The 20954-nt window shown below is 34.4% G+C and overlaps 1 protein-coding gene across 6 annotated transcripts; it reads left to right on the forward strand.

The window, feature by feature from the left end:
- The first annotated feature begins 258 nt into the window (after positions 1–258).
- LOC122014428 (putative disease resistance protein RGA3) lies at positions 259–4299 on the forward strand. 6 transcript variants are annotated; one of them, XM_042570662.1, is made up of 4 exons: positions 259–2831; positions 3153–3223; positions 3293–3407; positions 3982–4299. In XM_042570662.1, the coding sequence occupies exons 1-4, from the start codon at positions 292–294 to the stop codon at positions 4067–4069; spliced, it is 2814 nt and encodes a 937-aa protein (XP_042426596.1). In that variant the 5' UTR covers positions 259–291; the 3' UTR covers positions 4070–4299. The 6 variants fall into 6 exon arrangements, with proteins under 6 accessions (XP_042426596.1, XP_042426593.1, XP_042426594.1 ...); XM_042570659.1 differs by having other exon boundaries at positions 259–3223; XM_042570660.1 differs by having other exon boundaries at positions 259–3223; positions 4002–4299.
- The last annotated feature ends 16655 nt before the right edge of the window (positions 4300–20954 follow it).

Raw genomic sequence — 20954 nt, forward strand, 5'->3', positions numbered from 1 at the left:
TTAAATATGACAAGGATTTTAGTTTGTCACAAGCCTTTTTGTGGATTGCAGTTTGCTTGAGATGTGGATTAAGGATATTTATGTTGCAGGACAGAGCATGATGTTTATTCAACTGGATGAGCAAAAGAATACTTCACTTTGCTTGTAGGGAAGCCAAATGAAAGATGCTCATGGTAATAAAGTTTGCTTCACGGTGGTGTAGATATCAAAACTAGTTTGGTTCACTACCATTCTCTCCAACCATTCCATAAACTCATTCACTAGCAAAGAAAATAAGAGGTTGAAGAAATTATGGTGGTGTTCATGGAATTGAAGCATCTCTTGCTGGAGGTGCTACCATCGCCTACCATGGTGGCACAAGGCCGCTTGCTGTGTATCCAAAATCACTTGGCCATGGTTTGTGATAGCCTTTGGGCTATCAATTCAATGATCGAAATCCCTGAGATGGGAGTGCTGTTTAACTATATTTGGCATCGTCGTTTTAATTCGCCTTTACATGTTCCTGTAGAATTTGCAGATTGGGTGACAGATGTGGCTACAGCAGTTATAGATGTGGGAGAGTTGCTCAGTCGAATCATGGATTGGGAAGCAAGTTTGCACTTTCGCCATGTTATTCTAGTGGAGCTGAAAGAGATGTTGTGCGACTTGAATTCTCTTGTGCTGAGAGGATCTGCAATGGGTCTTCCAAGGGACCCTATGGGTTCTATGAACCCACTCCGAGAAGACTACTCAATTGTCTTAAAAAATGAGGTGGTGGGCAGACATGAAGATCTAGAGAAACTCATTGAAATCTTTCAACAACAACTAGTACCATCTAACAACAATGGCGATGATTACAACCCCTTTGTTATTGTCATAGATGGCGAAGAAAGGGTTGGGAAGACGACCTTGGCACATATGATCTACCACCACACTTGGGTGCGCCAACAATTTCATCATCGCATTTGGGTGGATCTACCACCCAGTGTTTCGACACTCGAGATGATTAAGATTATCGGAAAAGAATTTGCAGAGTCCATAAACAATGAAGAATACTGTGATCAGAAATTACACCTAGAGTTGCCGTTACAAGCCATGTGGGAATATATTAATGAACAACTCGATGGGAGTAGATACTTGTTGGTGCTTCATTGTCTAGATTTGAATAGTTTGATATCGCTACCAGAATGGAGTGAGTTGAAGAACATCCTGTTGCGTGTGGGCGGGCCGGGAAGTGCAGTCTTAGTCATCCTCAAATCATCAACACAATCAATGAGTGATATGAGTTTTCAAAATAGGGTAAAGGATATTACAACATACTGCTTGAAACCCTTATCTGATGATGCATGGCTAGAATTATTCAAGAGACACGCAGCAATGACAATCCCCCCATCAAAGCGGGACATAGTATTCAAGCGCATTTCATATGCTATGCCACGCTTCCAATTGGCTGGTCAAACTTTTGGGGCAAAGTTTTGGGGATCGTTAGGCCATAATTTTCAAGTAGAAAATCTCTTTCCTTATAAAATAGAAGACATTCCTATGGTTAGGGATTTTCCATTTGCCATCATACAATTACTCCAATACCATTATCTACTTGATAAGGATTATAATGTCATCTTACACATGTTGACCGCTGAAGGCCTCATACCAGTTGAAGGCCTCTCTCCAGGTTGGACTGAGATCTATGAGAGATTTCCTTATGGAAGAGTATCAATATTCTGTTTTCCAAGGAAGGTATATTTGCATAGGAAGGTTCCAGGAGATTCAACTAGTATTCCAAGGTGCTGTCGCTATTTGTGTTTGGAAATTAATCCTAGAGCGATACCATTTCGACGGCCGATCATGCTAGTTGAGGTGAGCAAGAAGATGATAGCGTTGATTTTACGAGAAGATGAGGCAACGACACAAGAAGATAATGCAGAAATGACATTTCAAGTATACAAAAAAAGGCTAATGAAACCAGCAACTACAATATCACTTCAAGTATACAAAAAAAGGCAAACCAAAGCAGCAACTGCAATATCGAAGTTCCTCGACAAGATGTCGGTAAGACTCGTACATTTGCATATATTAGTTGTAGAAACTAGTATGATCCAAAGCCTATCAAATGAAATTAGTAAATTGGTTAGCTTGAGATACCTCCATCTTTCAAAGCTTGAGATAGAATTACTTCCGAAATCACTTTTTGACCTACCTAATTTGCGAATTTTAAGTTTGCTTCATTGCAAAAAACTTCAAAAGATACGTGAACGAATCCATAAGCTTAAGAAGTTGCAGATTTTAAAACTAGCTTATTGCACAAAGCTTCAGCAGTTACCAAGATCTATAACAAGACTCAAAAACTTGGAAGAGCTTAATATGGAAGGTTGTTGTTTTTTGAGGAAGCTACCGGAGGATTTGGTCAGTTTTAAATCACTGAGAATCCTCAACGTTGCAGGATGTGCATCTTTGTCTCAAATTCCCCATGGGATCGAGCAATCAATTGGCCTTCGTAAGTTGTCAGGAATATTTGTTGGTGTCAATGAAGGTTTTGTTCTCACACAGTTCCAAGTTTTAACAAATCTTCAGGAAATAAGATTACAAAACCTAGAACGAGCAGAGGAGATTCAAATTGAAGTGCTGATGGGCCAACAAAGTCTTTGGGACTTGTCATTACATTGGGGTGGTGAAAAAAAGAAAGAAAGTTCTGAATCAACTACATCGGTACTCAAAGCTCTTCGACCCAGCTTGCAGCTAAAAAGGCTAGAGATCATTTCTTATAAGGGAGTGGAATTTCCTACTTGGATGAGTAAACAACAACTTGCTGGTTTCAATTCTTTAGTTGAGGTCAGACTCATCAATCTCAAGAGGTGTGCTACGTTACCATCACTTGGTCAACTTGCTAATCTTGGGAAACTTGAAATAAGTGGCATGGATTTAATAACACACTTAGATGATACATTCTATGGTGATGGCGACATATTTCCTATGTTAACAGAACTCACTTTCTCAGAAATGCTTGCACTAGAGAAATGGTACATGCCGAAAAGAAAATATATTCGATATTTTTCAAAGCTTAGGCAATTGTCATTAATTCAGTGCCCAAAACTCAAGGAAATAAATCTATTTGTTTATGGTACAATTAGAATTTGGTTGAACAACGAGACAATATGGTCTGTTAAATTTTGCAGTTGGGACAACCTCCAAAACATTGAAATAATAGAGATAGTCGGGTGCCAAGAGCTACGGTGTCTGCCACAGGGTATGCAAAGCTTGAATTTTCTATCTAAGATGACAATTAACAGCTGTAACAATTTGACGACTTTGGTAGCATTGGATTCACTTGAAGAATTGAACATATATGCTTGCCCAGTGCTAGCATTCAACCTAGCAGCATTTACAAAACTCAGGACGCTTACAATTAAAGGTTGCCCAAAGATGCAAATGTGAGTGTGATCTTCATCTCTTAGTAGATTTCATTTAATTACTCCTCCTATATATGCTTCTATTCATATATATACCGATGATAACTGCTGGATTAGTTATTGATTCAATCAAAGTAGTTATTTATTCTCTTCTCCCTTCTCTACCTATTAGACGTTATTACTTACTATTACTGCATAAACTTGTTACTTAGATAATTAAACAAAAATTAACCAACTTGTATGATTAGTAGTATAATGTGTTTGACAACAAAACTTAACAAAAAAAAGGTAGATCCGCTACCTTAGCGGCCCCCCTAGTGCCGGCCCCACGGATATGGAGGGAGGTTCATGCAGGTACACAGACCATAGGCGCATGGCGGGGTAAACCTCACCCTGACCATTACGCCAGAGATACCATGCGCCCACCGTCTGCGCTACGCCCTGGGGGCGACAACAACAAAACTTAACAGTTCATATGGAAGATTGATCCCACGTACCATTTGCTTAGCCATTGGACATACTAAATTAACAAGATTGAGAAATCATGATTTTTTTTTCTTTTATTAGATTTGAAAGTTTGATCAACAAAGTGCAGCCACAATGTTATTATTTCAGTTATCACGATGCCTGGAAGAAAAAAGATGAGGAACGATGGTGAAAAAACAGAAGAAGATAGAAGATAGAAGAGAGAAGAAGAATGCAAGTAGTTTTCTTCACCAAACTGAATGATTCACTGGGCATATTGCAAGCAACAGCCGATCGACTTAGAGCGGTGGCATAAGAAGAATAGAAGATCCTAATTGACGTTGATCTGTTTGTTGGAATCATATCTTCTTAGTGTGTTTTAATTTGGTTAATCATCTAGCTCATTTTATATTTTATTTTGTGAAATTAATATGCATTTGTTGTGAAATCCTCTATTTGCACTGCGTCATTAATCAAATACAAGTTATAGCTTGTGAACTTTCTTAGTCTCGAGATTTTTTTTTTTTTTTATGAATTTATGCAACTAATCAAATTGATTTATTAGTGTTTATCAGCGACACAAAACTCATGCATATAGTTAACGATGTCCATGAACTTAATTTGACAGTTGCTCGATTTGTTGGAGGTTTTAAAATTAATATTATCTTAAATTATTTTATTATTTATTTGAGACATCTCGATTCGATATTTTATCTTTGCATGAATTTATTGTCTAATGTTTTTTAAAACATATAACATAATTACTATTTGTTAATTTATTTTTTAATTTAAATATATAAAAAAATACTTTATTTGTTTAAATTATTTATAATAGATTAAAAACGAATGACATCTAAGTTTTATTTATTGAATCGATGATTTAATTCAATAAGCTCATCCTTTCGTATTATTTGTTCGGTAAAAAAAAGTGAAGCTAATTAACTTTTCAATAAATATATTTAAAAATTAGATAAGATAACACTATAGTTCTTGTGCATAATTGTCAATGGGCTCATTAATGTTCATAAATAATTTATAAATAAATAAATTAATTAATTAATTCCTATATATTATTTAGATAAGATAAATGTACAAATAGTTCTCAGTTGTTTACCATTTAATCCTACTTGATTTATTTAGTTTCTTTATAACTCTAGTTATTAATCAATTCGTCTTTCTTGCAATCAAAATAAAATTATTATTAATATATATGATTTCATACTTCTTTTATGGAAATAAAACCGCTTGATTTCAGTGCCTTTCATCTCAGGATCAATATGAAAAAAATAAATCATGAATAATTATTAATCTTTAAAATAATAATCAAATATAAGTATATATTTAGACATCAATTGATAGTTTTTATATAAATATATATTTAGACATCAATTAATAATTTTTATTATTTAAATTAGGACTAATTATATTACTTTTTAAATTTCATTAAGATAATCTAAAAAAAATAATGATGTTAAATATGGATATTATATAAAATGGTACATGAAAAAGATGATCTTGCATGAAAATCCACAGTTGGAGATAGCATTGAGTCTCATTTCTAAGGTCATAAGCCTAAATACATCTTGTTTTATTTATTGTTGTTTAATTGAAACAAAATTTCAAATTAAGTTATTAACATTGTACTTATAATATTTAGTTTGAGCATCAATCATTGTGACAAAAGACGAATACGTTCGTCCCCAGCGCTCCTGAATTTGTACATCAATCATAAACTGTATTACAATCATCAATTTCAATATGATGAAATATGAAGTAAATGAAGTAAATTTATTTACTCTTATGTAGATATCTAAGAGTTATATACGTTGTGATATAAATTTTTAAATTGTATATTTAGTTATTTGTGAATATATTTTTGAGTGAAATTGGTCAAACATATTTCAAAGTAAACATGTCTTAAGTTTGAATTTGTGGATTTTATTTGTTGATTTTATTTTGGGTCAATGCAAGTTAGATTTCATTTTTAATTTTTAGATATTTATTTAATTTTAATGAAGTCGTATAAATAATTTACTTGTTAATTAATGTAACATGTGAAATCATATATGAAGTAACTTCGATAATTTTATAGAACTGATGAAGTAAAAAAATTTATTTTACTTGGAAATCGATGCAATTTCAAACCGATTACGCATTCTTAGACCGGTCAAATACTTTGATTTTTTACTATACATGATTTCGATTTTAAGGTAAAATAATAAAAGACTCTTTTACTTCAGTATATTTATTTCAGTATTTATCTATTTATTATTTCATTAAATATTCGAAGTCTATTAATAAAATTCTAATAAGACAGGTTTAAGACAGGTTTCAAAGGAAAAGAATTTAACTTTGATTATAGGAAAAAACAAATCCATAGAAGAAGACAAAAAAAAAAAAATCTTCTTCATCTACATCTAAAAGTGAATTTGAATCTGATCTATATGCATCTAAAATGACACACAAAAAAATGTTAGATATTTTTTCTCGAACAAAAAAATATGATTATATTGATTTTCAGTATTGAGATTTAACAGTTGAGCTCGATTAGTAATCTTGACAATAAATCAATGACTTTAATCGGTGGAATATGGTATGGCGATATGGACCTTGTCCTATTTATACTCTCGACATCCTCTTTCGGTTATCGAACTACCCCTTCGGATAAGAGACATACCTTTCTTGGTATCATCATTACTGACCTAATTTCGTCGGTCGTCGAGTTATCCTTTCGGATATCGACACAACCCCTTTGGGTAAACTCATCCCTAAGTATAAGAGTATTAAGGTCGAGGTGAAGGCTAGGTCTTTTTTCCTTAAGATGATATTGCCCCGCCGAGGTGCTTACGGTTTATTGGCAATCGTCTCCCAAGATACAATGACTTGCGTCTCGAAATAGGAGTACTCTAAATTTTGAGCTTTGTCGGACTTTCGAAGCCTTGAAACTCTTAAGAGAGGAGACAGAGAATAGAACCCAAGAGGAAAATTCACAACTTGAGAATTGAGTAAGAATTGAGCTAGAATTGAGTGATTTTAGTTGAAGGAATAAGGTTTGTTTTATAGGGATGAAGGGTTACTATCAAGAGGTGGAAGATTTCTTCCAAGAGGTGAAAAAATGTGGGATGTATCTTTTTCTTTAAACCTTTCATTAAACATTTTCATTATGATTAATTTAATTGATTAATATGATTAACTATTTACTTAATTTATTATAAATATTAATTAATCAATTAATTAATATCACAATGATTAATCTTTTAATCAATCAATAAATTAATAAATGAAATTAATTATAATTTCATAGCCCCAATAGTTCTACATACTCGAGTTAGCGTTCATCCATGAATCCAACTCATATGTGAATCAAATTTCCATCTGATTATATCGGAGTAATCCTTTATTATACATTAATTTCTCTTTCACTCGAGAAATTAGTTTACGACGATCTACTCGCGAAATAGTCATCTTATCCTTAAAAGTCACCGAACCAATTTTCCAACAATCCCCCACATGAATAGAAATTATGGATAAATTTCAGATCTCAAACAAGAGTTTCATCAAAAGACTATTGCATCAGAAAATGTAGCTTGTGACTTTGAACCTTCCATAGTGGAATATGATCGAATTTACTTGGCTGTCTAATGAACTATGTCTTCAATTGTTCAGCCGTTGATGTAAACCAAGACAATCATATCCACACAATAGCCCTTAGATTTTTACTAGTTCTCTATCGTGTCCGTTTTGGTCATGGACAAAGCTTAGGATTCATAAGTGTTTCATTGAAGCAGTCCATCTTCACACTTATATAAGTGGCCTCCTATTAAGAGTATCTTGTAATACCCTATTATACCCTTTACGGTATAATATAGGAATAATTAAGAACTTTTGTTCATCCTTTACTCATTTCACAGGTTACACCTTTTGTCTCCAGGAATGACTTGGAGTAATTACTCCTAGGTGCCTCGAATCTTGTAGCTTAGTTGTCTCTTTTGAACCATTATCTTGGGATCTCCAGTCAACATGGTTGGGTTACCACTACTCGATTTAAATGTTGAATTTTAGACTCATTCCCCTAGACATGCAGTATAATTGATCTTTTGGTAGGTTTAGCGAATCCACACAATTCTCCATATTCAATGGGGATTTTACCACTAGAGATCTATTGGTTTCATGGTATTAAGTCATTTCAAAACTTACCACTTTACACTAGTGCCCTTCTCATAATTTCTTAGATACTATAATGTATCATATATATTGGCATAGTGGTTAGCCCCATATTTATAGGTTTCATTAGAAAGTTTGTGACCTTTCAATGCCTTATAGAAATTTTTCATTTCTATCTCTGGGGCTTCTGGTTTACCGAGAGGATAATTTCCTCCATAATTTTTAGGATAAACCCAAAACTTATCAACATAGCTTTTATCATCTCCTCAATGTTTACACCACCATTGTTGAATTGAGGTGAATGTGATATAGTCAATTATTAGAATGTTGCTTTTCCTTGAGAAACATTCCTTGAGCAATATCTTGCATTCTCTCCCTCAATCACCATGGATGATGATCTTGCTTAGTTGATTTTTCTAACCACATTTCTAGTGTTTTATAAAACACTTCAAGGGTCTCAATATTGCTTAAAACCAAGTCTTTATAACTCTAATTTTCTGATTTCACCGAGTTACAACTGTGGTTGTCTAATCAGGATGATGATCACGATTACACTTGTTGTCAAAAAGTGCTCAATCTAGAAAGTATGCATCACTTGGTCTTCCAATTTCACTCAGCTAGAGCTATGATCATCTAATTGGAGTGTTGACCAGGATAGTATTAGTCTTAGAGAGATACTCGACTCAGGAAGCATACATCCCTTGGTCTTCCAATCTCATCAAGCCAAAGTTGTAGTCGTTTGATTGGAGTGCTGACCAGGATTGTATTACTCTTCGAGAGATATTTTACTCAAGAAGTATACATCCCTTAGTCTTCTAATCTCATTGAGCCAAAGCTGCGGTCGTTTGATTGAAGTGCTGACCAAGATTGTATTACTCTTCGAGAGATACTCAACTCAAGAAGTATATATCCCTTGGTCTTCCAATCTTATCGAGCCAAAGCTGTGGTTGTCTGATTGGAGTGCTGACCAAGATTGTATTATTCTTTGAGAAATACTCGACTCAAGAATTATACATCCCTTGGTCTTCCAATTTTATCTAGCCAAAGCCGTGGTCGTCTGATTAGAGTGCTGACCAAGATTGTATTATTCTTCGAGAGACACTCGATTCAAGAAGTATACATCCCTTGTTCTTCCAATCTTATTGAGCCAAAGCTACGGTCGTCTGATTGGAGTGCTGACCATGATTGCATTTATTCTTTGTGAGACACTTGACTTAATTCTTAGTCACTTGCAACACATGTAATGTAATCCTTCTAACTCATCTATTTTGACCTCAACTTAGGTCTTATTGAGTTAGACTCAATTCTAGTTTTTTTCTAAGTGGACTTGATCTTCTATCTAAAGACCTTCATTAGCCCTCTTTTTGGTGTTGGAGTGTATACTAAAAGCCTAGTTTTTGTATAAACATTTATAAGAATCATATTGGTTAAGTGTCTACATTTATATATACCAAATGTAGATGTTCAATTAATTTATATTATAGATAACATAGTGTGTGGTGTCACACACAGAAAATCGCGTTATCAGTTCTTTATAAATTATAAACAGTAGCTCACGACCAAGATGGAAAGGAACAAACTATTGGAAGGTCGTAGTGTAATTAGGTATTAGTTTATCTTAACTATATAATTACACTAGTACACTTAGAGTGTATTGAGTAGGACCATTAGAGGTCGTTTCTTTTTATACTGACTTTATAAAGGAACAAAGACTTCAGTTATTATGGAAGTGTGTGCTCTTAATCCTAATATAATAACAAGCACATATATTTGATATTTATTTCTTTAATTTCTCAATGAGTGAGATTTAGTTCGATAAATCAATAAGCCCGATAAGTTGGGAAATGATATCACTTATAGTGTGTGTTTTTTATTATAGAAGGAAACTGTGTCCTAGTGATCTAGGTTGATAATGTCCCCAAGAGGAGCTCATAAGGATTGTCATGTTAAACCCTGCAGGTGGACTTAGTCCGACATGACGATGAGGTTGAGTGGTACTACTATTGGACTAAGATATTAATTAAGTGAGTTGTCAGTAACTCATTTAATTAGTGGACATTCGACATCTTAAACACAGGGAGACTAACACACTCATAATAAGAAGGAGCCCAAAATGTAATTTGGGATTGGTGCGGTAGTTCAATAATAATTCTTTAGTGGTATGAATTATTATTGATGAAGTTAAGTTGTGTGCTCGGGGCGAACACGGGAAGCTTAATTTCATCGGGAGACCAAAACTAATTCCTCCTCTCGGTCCCTATCGTAGCCTCTTGTATATAGAGATTTATACCCACCTATACCCACTTTCTACCCACCTTAAGGTGGCCGACCAAGCTAGCTTGGAGCCCAAGCTAGGGTTGGCCAAAGCTAATGGTGAAGCTAAATTTAGGTGGCCGGCCAAAGCTTGGGTCCCAAGCTTAGGTGGTCGGCCACTAGAAAATAAAAAGGGATTTTTATTAAAATTATTTCTTATGTGGATATCATGGTTTTAAAAGAAAGTTTGAAATTTAAATCATTCCTTTTATAGCTTTCTACAAAAGTTTAAGAAAAGATTTGAAATCTTTCCTTATTTGTAGATTAAAAGGTGAATTTTAAATTTTAAGAAAACTTTCCTTTTTAACCATGTTCATGATTTAAAAGAGAGTTTAAAAATTAAATATTCTCTTTTATAAGTTTCTACAAAAGATTAAGAAAAGATTTGATATCTTTCCTTATTTGTAGATTGAAAGAGATTTTAATTTTTAGAGATAACTTTCTTTTTATCCACATGTTTAAAAGAAAGTTTTAATTTATAAAATTTTCTTTTTATAATCCACCATGAAGGGAAAAATTATTGGAGAAATTTTTTTATAAATTTCCGGAGACAAATTAGGAAGTTTTAATTAATTAAAACTCTCCTTGTTTATAGCTTTAATGTGACCGGCCATGTAATGTGAGAAGAGAAAATTATTTTTAATTAAATAAATTTTCCTTTTCATGGCAAAAGAATTAAGGAAGTTTTTTATTTAAATTTCCTTATTTTCCAAGACCAAGGATTATAAAAGAGGGGGTAGAGGTGCCTTCATGGCTTACGATTCTATTCTATTCTTCCTCTCTTTTCCTCCTTGGTGGCCAGCCCTAGCTTCTCCCTCTTCTTTTCTTCTTGTGGCCGACGACAACTTCTCTAGGTGCTTGGTTGGTGGTAGGATTTTACTTGAAGAAGAAGAAGGAGGAGGAGGCTTTGTTTCCTAGCATCCCTTGGAGCTTGGTGGTGGCCGAACCTCATCCCTTGGAGCTTGGTGGTGGCTGAACCTCATCCTTTCATGGAGCTATTGTGGTGGCCGAATATTGCTTGGAGAAGAAAGTGGCTTAGGTGGATTCTCATCTCGGTAGATCGTTGCCCACACAACGTCCGGGATAAGAAGAGGAATACGGTAGAAGATCAAGAAGTTATTTGTTTACAAAGAAAGGTATAACTAGTAATTATTTTTCGCATCATACTAGTTTTCTTTGTATAAGTTATTTTTGGAAATACCAAACACAAGAGGTATATGATTCTAGAGTTTTCAGATTTGTTTCGAAGTTGTGTTTCTTTTCTTTTATTTTTCGAATTTGTGATTCGATTGTTCTTTTTGGTTAAACCTAGAGTTATTTAAGGAAATTAAATATTAGCTTTCCTTAAATGGCTTTGTCTAGGCGGTGGTGGTTGCTCCCATATCCAAGAAGGTCATGTGCCTCGCCATGCAGTCCTGGAAACCAATTTTGGAAATTAATATTTAATGGAATTAATAACATAGGTGGATTTGGATCAATAGTGTTAAGTTCCGCTTGCGATCCAAATCTAAACCATCAAGAACAGATAAGTTAAATTTGGAATCAATGATGTTAAGTTCCGTCTGCGATTCCTAATTTAACTTCTAAAGAACACAATAGGTTATTTAAGGAAAGGTTCGACACTTGTACAAAATTTTTTTGTACAGTGGAACCGGTACGTTTTCCTAGGACTAACCAACATTTGGATAGTTTAAACTCACTATCCTCAACTTTGTGACCTTAGTTAAATGACCCAAACAAAGCTTTGATCATCATTATACCCATTGTATAATTTTATTGTCCATCCTTTTAGGCATGGTTCTCACATAGGAAAATTTTATTCTTTCTTGTGAGTAATTCCCCCATCACTTCAGGTTCACTTTGATGTGCTAGGACATCTTTTGATAGTAACCTTAAAAGATACATTTTCTTCACGTAATATATTATCTTTTATTGTCATCGCTTGAAGACAATTACAGAGAATTTCTCTAATTTTTCTCTAGTAGGGGTGGAACCCACAGTCACCATAATCGCCAATAGCATCTTAAGATTATTGGATATTTTTCCTCGAAGAAAAAATATGGGTATATTGATCTTCGGTATTGAGATCCAATAGTTGGGTTCGGTTAGTAATCTCTACAATGAGTCAATGACTCTAACTGGTGGAGCATGGTATGGCGATGTAGACCTTGTCTCATTTATACTCTCGACATCCCCTTTCGATTATCGAACTACCCCTTCGGGTAAGAGACATACCTTTCTTGGTATCGTCGCTACCGACCTAATCTTGTCAGTCATCGAGTTATCCCTTCAGATATCGACACAACTCCTTTGGGAAAACTCATCCCTAAGGATAAGAGTATTAAGGTCGAGGTGAAGGCTAGACCTTCTTTCCTTAAGACGATATTGTCCCGCCTAGGTGCTTACAATTTATTGGCAATCGTCTTCTAAGATACAACAACTTACGTCTCGAAATAGGAGCACTCCAAATTTCGAGCTCTGTCGAACTTTCGAAGCCTTGAAACTCTTAAGAGAGGAGACAGAGAATAGAACCCAAAAGGAGAATTCACAACTTGAGAATTAAGTTCGAATTGAGTGGAAGGAATGAGGTTTGTTTTATAGGGATGAAGGGTTACTCTCAAGAGGTGAAAGGTTTCTTCCAAGAGGTTAAAAGATATAAGATGTGTATTTTACCTTAAACCTTTTTATTAAACCCTTTCATTATGATTAATTTAATTAATTAATATGATTAACTATTTACTTAATCCATTATAAATATTAATTAATCAATTAATTAATATCACAATGATTAATCTTTTAATCAATCAATAAATTAATTAATAAAATTAATTATAATTTCATACCCCTCAATAGTTCCACATACTCGAGTTAGTGTTCATTCATAAATCCAACTCATATGCGAATCAAATTTTCGTCCAATCATACCGGAGCAACCGTTCATTAAATATTAATTTCTCATTCACTCAAGAAATTGATTTACGATATTCTACTCGTGAAATAACCGTCTTATCCCTAAAGATCACCAAACCAATTTTCCAAAAAAAACATGATAAAGGTAAATATAATATAAATCTTCTGTTACATATTTTGAATATAAAAAAGGTGACATTAGTTTAAGTGGTCGAAATTACATAAGAAAGATAAAAATAAGCAATTAAAAGTTACTTCAGATTCATTCCAATAAATAGATTATTGAACTTGATTGGTGAAAGGGGAAATTATCTTTAAATCCCTATGCAAACTTAAACATTAACATTCAGTCCCCATATCAAACTTTCTTTCTTCTCAATACCTGACCAAACCAATTTATTTGTTTCAACTCCCTAATCCATGAAAAATTACTAACTTGCCCTTGTATTAAATTAAAACCCTAAACTCTTAAATATTGTTTATATCTCTTCCAACTACCGACGTACTCCTTCCCCTTACTTCGAGCCTATGTGATTCCAAGACATTGGCAACGTAGTCCCTGACTTCTCCTCCAAACCACCAGTGACGACTTGACCTCCCCTTACTTCGACCCTAAAGCATCTCTATGACTAGTGGCGGATCCAGAAATTTAAGTATAGAGGGGCGATTTATGCGGAACAAAGGACGGTATCTTCTATTTCCATTAGTGAAATCCCATAATACTAGAGGTTCCACCGCCGGCAAAGGGGGGGGGGGTGACCGCCGATGCTGCCCCCTCTGGATCCGCCCTTATCTCTATCGACGTTGAAGCCAGAAATCGGAGAACCGGCAGAACCCTACTTTCACCTTCAACCCAAGAATCATCGGTAAGTTATAATTTTCTATCTTAGATTTCAACTAATTTGTCATTCTTGTGTGAAAAATTGAAACTTTAGGTCATGAGTGTTTTAGTTCATGAGCGTTTTCTATTTTGTGAGGTTGAGGTTGAATAAAATTCTGTATCTATTTTGAAATTACAAATTTATAAATGAATTTGTATTGTATCTTCTTCAATTCAAGGAAAGAATGAGATATGTGAATATTTTATAGTGATTATCAATAAACAGAATATTGTACCCAATTTAAATAGTATGATGTTCAAAATTTGTGATATTTTCTAGTTGGATTTGTGTTATTTAGAGACGAATTGAAAGCAAATATTTATTGTTTTGTTCTTGAATAGAAAAATTCTTATATCATTAGGAAATCTCTGGGGGGGGGGGGGGGATTCTTGAATTGTATATGGATGAAACTTTGATTTTCAATTTTTATATGTTTGAATCGAAGGTTATGTTTTTGTAGATTAGGTTAAAATGGATTCCAGAAGTGGACCTTACAACCTTGCATTTTTGGATAGTTGTAAGTGAAAGAACCAATTGTTTGTGATTTCAATTTTCAGTGGTTGTAATTTGATTGATATATATGCGAGTCTTGGCAAAAAATGTATGGAGATTACTCCCGAATCTATGATTCTGCAATACCTAGTTCCGCAACATAAGATGTATGTGACTTTGAGCGATGATGATGATGTGCTCAATATGATACATTTTCATATGTGTATGAAGTTGAACATGATCGATTTAAGGGTAAAGAGCAGAAATGAACATGTCGATTGTTAGGATGTATACTAAAAGCCTAGCTTTTGGTATAAACATTTATCTAGAAATAAGAATCACATTGGTCAAATGTCTACATTTATGATAAATGTAATTGTTCAATTAATTTATATTGTAGATAACATGGTGTGTGGTGTCACACACAGAAGATCATGTTATCGGTTCCTTATAAATTATAAACAGTAGCTCACGACCAAGATGGAAAGGAACAAACCATTAGAAGGTCGTAGTGTAATTAGGTATTAGTTTATCTTAACTATATAATTACACTAGTACACTTAGAGTGTATTGAGTAGGACCATTTGAGGTCGTTTCTTTTATACTGACTTTATAAAGGAACAAAGACCTCAGTTATTATGGAAGTGTGTGCTCTTAATCCTAATATAATAACAAGCACATATATTTGATATTTATTTCTTTAATTTATCAATGGGTGAGATTTAGTTCGATAAATCAATAAGCCCGATAAGTTGGGAAATGATATCACTTATAGTGTGTGTTTTTTATTATAGAAGGAAACTGTGTCCTAGTGATCTAGGTTGATAATGTCCCCAAGAGGAGCTCATAAGGATTGTCATGTTAAACCCTGCAGGTGGACTTAGTCCGACATGACGATGAGGTTGAGTGGTACTACTATTGGACTAAGATATTAATTAAGTGAGTTGTCAGTAACTCATTTAATTAGTGGACATTCGACATCTTAAACACAGGGAGACTAACACACTCATAATAAGAAGGAGCCCAAAATGTAATTTGGGATTGGTGCGGTAGTTCAATAATAGTTCTCTAGTGGAATGAATTATTATTGATAAAATTAAGTTGTGTGTTCGGGGCGAACACGGGATGCTTAATTTTATCGGGAGACCAAAACTAATTCCTCCTCTCGGTTCCTATCGTAGTCTCTTAATTATAGAGTACTATACCCACCTATACCCACCTTCTTACCCATCCCATAGGGGCCGGCCAAGCTAGCTTGGAGACCAAGCTAGGGCCGGCCAAAGTTTGGTTCATGGGTGCTTCAAGGTGGCCGGCCCTAGCTTGGGTTCAAGCTTGGTGTGGCTGGCCCATATTAAAATAAAAGGATTTTTATTTTTAAAATTTTTCTTATGTGGATAACATGATTTAAAAGGGAGTTTAAAAATTTAAATCTTTCCTTTTATAAGATTCTACAAAAGATTAAGAGAAGAGCTAAATCTCTTTCCTTATTTGTAGATTAAAAGGTTGATTTTAATTTTGGTAAAAACTTTCCTTTTAATTATGTTCATGATTTAAAAGAAAGTTTAAAAATTAAAAATTCTCTTTTATTAGTTTCTACAAAAGATTAAGAAAAGATTTAATATCTTTCCTTATTTGTAGATTGAAAGGAGATTTTAATTTTTAGAGATAACTTTACTTTTTGGAAATTATCCATATGTTTAAAAGAAAGATTTTAATTTATAAAATTTCTTTTTATTAACCAATCATGAAGGGATTAAAATTATTGGAGAAATTTTTATAAATTTCTAGAAACAAATTAGGAAGTTTTAATTTTTGTTTTAATTAAAACTCTCCTTGTTTTGGGGAAAGAGGTGGCCGACCAAAAAATTGGAAGAGAAAATTATTTTTAATTAAATAAATTTTCCTTATCATGGCAAAAGAATTAAGGAAGTTTTTATTTAAATTTCCTTATTTGCCAAGACCAAGGATTATAAAAGAGGGGGTAGAGGAGGCTTCATGGTGAACGACTCAATTCTTTTTCTTCCTCTCTTTTCTTCCTTGGTGTGGCCGGCCCCTAGAGGTTCCCCTTCTCCTTCTCTCTTCTCCTTCTTGTGGCCGAGACTTCATCATCTCTTGGAGGCATAGAAGTGGCCGGATCTAGCTTGGAGAAAAGGAGAGAAAGGAGTCTTGTTTCATGCATCCCTTGGAGCTTGGTTGGTGGAAAAAGATCTTCATCTTTTGGAAGCATTGTGCTTGGCCGAAACTTGAAGAAAGGAGAAGAAGGTGCTTTGGTGGTTTCTCATCTCGGAAGATCGTTGCCCACACAACGTCCGAGGTTAGAAGGGGAATACGGTAGAAGATCAAGAGGTTTTTCTAAAAGGTATACCTAGTATTTTTCCTTTCCGCATCATACTAGTTATTTTTGGAAATAATACCAAATACAAGAGGCATGCGATTCTAGTATTTCGAATTTGTTTTCGATGTTGTGTTCTTTTGTTTTTTACTTTTCCTTGTGATTTGATTGTTCTTTTCGGTTGACCTAAAGTTATTTGAGGAAATTAAATATTAACTTTCCTTAAAAGGCTTTGTCTAGTCGGTGGTGGTTGTTCCCATATCCAAGAAGGCTATGTGCCTCGCCACGTCAGTACTGGAAGCCAATTTTGGAAATTAATATTTAATGAAATTAATAACCTAGGTGATTTGGATCGAACGTGTTAAGTTCCGCAGGAGATCCGAGTCTAAACTTAAAAGAACAAATAGATTAAACTTTGGATCAAACGTGTTAAGTTCCGCAGGCGATCCAAGTTTAATTTAAAAGAACACATGGTAGCTAGGAAAAGGTTTAAACCTTTGTACAAAATTTTTGTACAGTGGAACCATTAGGTTTTTCCGAGTAGCAACCAATAGCCTAAATTTGGGGAGGTAACATATAATATCCCTCTTCATATTGTGGTTTTGATAATATTATATGTTACTTCTAGCACAAGTGTATATGATATAGTTAAATTGACACTATTAATCGTATCAAATTGGTAAGGGTTGAGGAGGAATAGACACAATCAAGGAGTGATGAGGAGATCGAACAGGCTCCGTTGTCGAATACTATAGATGCTTGGATTAACTGCATCTAGGGCAAAGGCCAAAATTTCAAGGATGCTACTAATTTTTGAAGATGTGTTAAAAACTATGTTGTTGCTACAAGACGTCTATTTTTGTATAAAAAAAATGACCATGAGAAGATAATTGCTATTTGTAGTGAAAGGAGTTGTAGATGGAAAATTTATGCTTCAAAATATAAAGAAGATAGTATATTTGGGATCCAAAAATGCAACCTATGACATACATGTGGTGAGAACAATCTGCGTAGTAGAGGGTATCCTAAAGTCGATGCAACTTGGATTGCTAATGTGGTGAAAGATAAATTGAGAGGAGAGCTCTCTTATCATCCTTGTACAATTCAGAAAGATTTGCAAAGAGATTAGAGGGTAGAGTTAGACTATCACAAAGTGTGGAAAGGCAAGGAGTTAGCGATGCATGAGATTCATGGCACAAAGAAGGGATGCTATGATAGGCAAAGATGGTATTGTTGTGCTATTTGAGAGACAAATCCTGGCAGTGTTGCTGAGTACGAAATTGATCCCATAACATCTAAATTCAAACGATTATTCATTTGTTTCCATGCATGTGCAGTTGGTTTTCTTACTGGTTGTAGGTCGTTGATTTTCTTTGGATGAGACTCATATAAGGAATAAGTATAAAGGTTGTATCCTAGTTGCTATGTCGAAGGATGCCAATGATGATCTTTTCACAATTACTTATTCTGTAGTGGATGTGGAGATTGACGTTAATTGAGAATGATTTTGTTATCATTTGAGAAGTGCCCTAATTTCGTGTCAAAGCATTTTGTTCAATGAGCTCACTTTTTTCTCGGACAGACATCCTGGGATTATGAAGACAGTTGAGCAATTATTTATGGGTAGTCACCATTCCTATTGTTTGAGGCATTTAGTGGATAATTTTGTGAAGCAGGTAATAATAAATTACTTACTTTTGTTTAGATACACGTTTTGAATATGAAATTAAATGATTTTTTTGCCTTATTCTAGGTGTTGCAAAGTTATCCAAAATATAACAAAAAGCACTAGTCTTCAGTATTCAAGAAAGCTGCGTATGCTCCATCTTTGCAAGAGCATGAACAACTTGCCAGAGGGTTTATTGTACAACCTCATACTCAAAGTTGGGCAAATGCTTTGTTTCTTGGTGATAGATAGAGTGTTATGAATAATAACATAGCTGAGTGTTGGAATAATTGGGTTAAACTAGCTCGTTATCTCCCTATTGTGGCTATGGTGGACCATATACTCATGTAGATCATGAATATAATGCACCGGCGACGTGAATCAACATTGGTGATGGTTAAGGAATTAAGTCCGAGAAAGGAGAACGTTATTTCTAGAATATATCTTGAATCCCAAAATTTGAGAGTGCATTGGTCATGTAATTGGAGGTTTGAGGTAGTTAATGGTAAAAAATCCTTTGCTGTTGATTTAATGGATAAGAATTGTTCATGCAGAGCTTGGTAGATCAATAAGCTTCCATGCAAGCACTCTTGCGCCGCTATTGAGTTGAGGTTGTTGTCGTTGTATGATTTTTGCGACAAGTATTTCAAGATTTGAATGTATCGTTAAGCATACAAAGGAATTATTAATCCAATTCCAACTTTTGACATTAACGAGTCAAATCTTGATGAAGGAAATGTAATCAATGCTCCTGATGTGCATAGTCAGCTAGATCATAGGAGGACTAAGAAGATACCATCTCAAGTTGAAACACGTGTGTAAAGTATAGTCGTTGTCATAAGAAAGGCCACAACAGACGTAGCTGCAAATAGGGGTGTCAATTCGGGTGGGTCGGGTCGGGTTGGGTGGGGTTGGTTTTTTTTTTTTAAACCCAACCCGAACCCGACCCGAACCCGAGTTCAACCCAAAACACCTCAACCCGAACCCGAACCCGACCAACCTGATCAACCCGAACCCGACCCATATAACCCGAAAATTCGATTCAAAATGACTTTTTTGGGCTATTTCCCCTATAATTCTTCACTTTTATCTCAATACTCCATCATTATCATACAAACATGATATTAATATACATAAAAACATCTAAATTTTTAAAATAAAATTTGATTTAACCCCAAAAAAACCCACAAAACCTTATATTTAAGCCAACCCGGGTCAACCCGGGTCAACCCGAACCCGACCCGACCCAACCCAAAAATTTTTACTCTCCAACCCTCCAACCTGAACCCGACCCGAACCCGAAAATGCCCAACCCGAACCTGATTTTTTTCGGGTCGACTCGGGTTGGGTTGTCGGGTCGGGTTCATTTTTGACACCCCTAGCTGCAAAGAAGCTATAAACTAATTATTATTTCATTAAAATAGTGTTTAAGTATTTGATTAGTCATTTGTTAGTAAATATATACCACTTAGTTTATTTGTGGGTAGCCTGACTAATGCTTTTTTTTTACACTTCTGCAGGAAAAAGAGATTGTTAGAAGAGGAATCAAGCATGGTCTTACATACTATAAGACATACACCAAGTAGTAGCATTGATGATTTACGCATTGTATGATGATTCTATTTTTGAAAACCTTGTGTAAAATTTGGTTTGTCTATTTATGTAGTATACTATGATCTATTATGTTTTTATATGTAAACATATATGAGTTGTGTTTGTGGTTTATGTTGACTTTGTATCATGTAATAATTACTGTTATGTTTGTGGACGATGTTAGGAACATGAATAATATGTGTTTGTATTTTGATATTTGATATGTGTTATTTTGTATACTTTGGTTTAAGTGGTGGGATTATGAATGACCATGTCCAATTTTGGTAGAAACTTGAGTACAAATGTTGATAAATTGGGTATATGATGTGCAAGGATGAGTACAAATATTGAGAAAATAGATATATGATGATAATGACAAATTAATTGAAATATGTTACCGTAGGCATGTTTGGTATTAACAAATTAGATATATGATATGCAATGATGTTCCCTCAATAAACATCCAAGAACGTGTAATATACAATGCACAATCTCTCAATCAACTTGAATTTGGATATATTATACCAAATCAAGTAGTGTTTTTAGTAGGGTGCCACAAGAGTGCCAAACCTTTGTCCAACTATACCCGATAGTTTGCAAATTGTACTGATATTGTGTAAATATATATCTAAATTGGAGTTAATTGTGCCTGAATTTTTTTAGATAATGAATTTTAAATGAGCTTACTAAGTATGACAAAATCTTCATAAGAAAATGAGATGGTCATATTCAGCTCCCACAAGCAAAAAAGG

The sequence above is a fragment of the Zingiber officinale genome, chromosome 8B, assembly GCF_018446385.1.
Source record: "Zingiber officinale cultivar Zhangliang chromosome 8B, Zo_v1.1, whole genome shotgun sequence".
NCBI classification, from domain to species: Eukaryota; Viridiplantae; Streptophyta; class Magnoliopsida; order Zingiberales; family Zingiberaceae; genus Zingiber; species Zingiber officinale.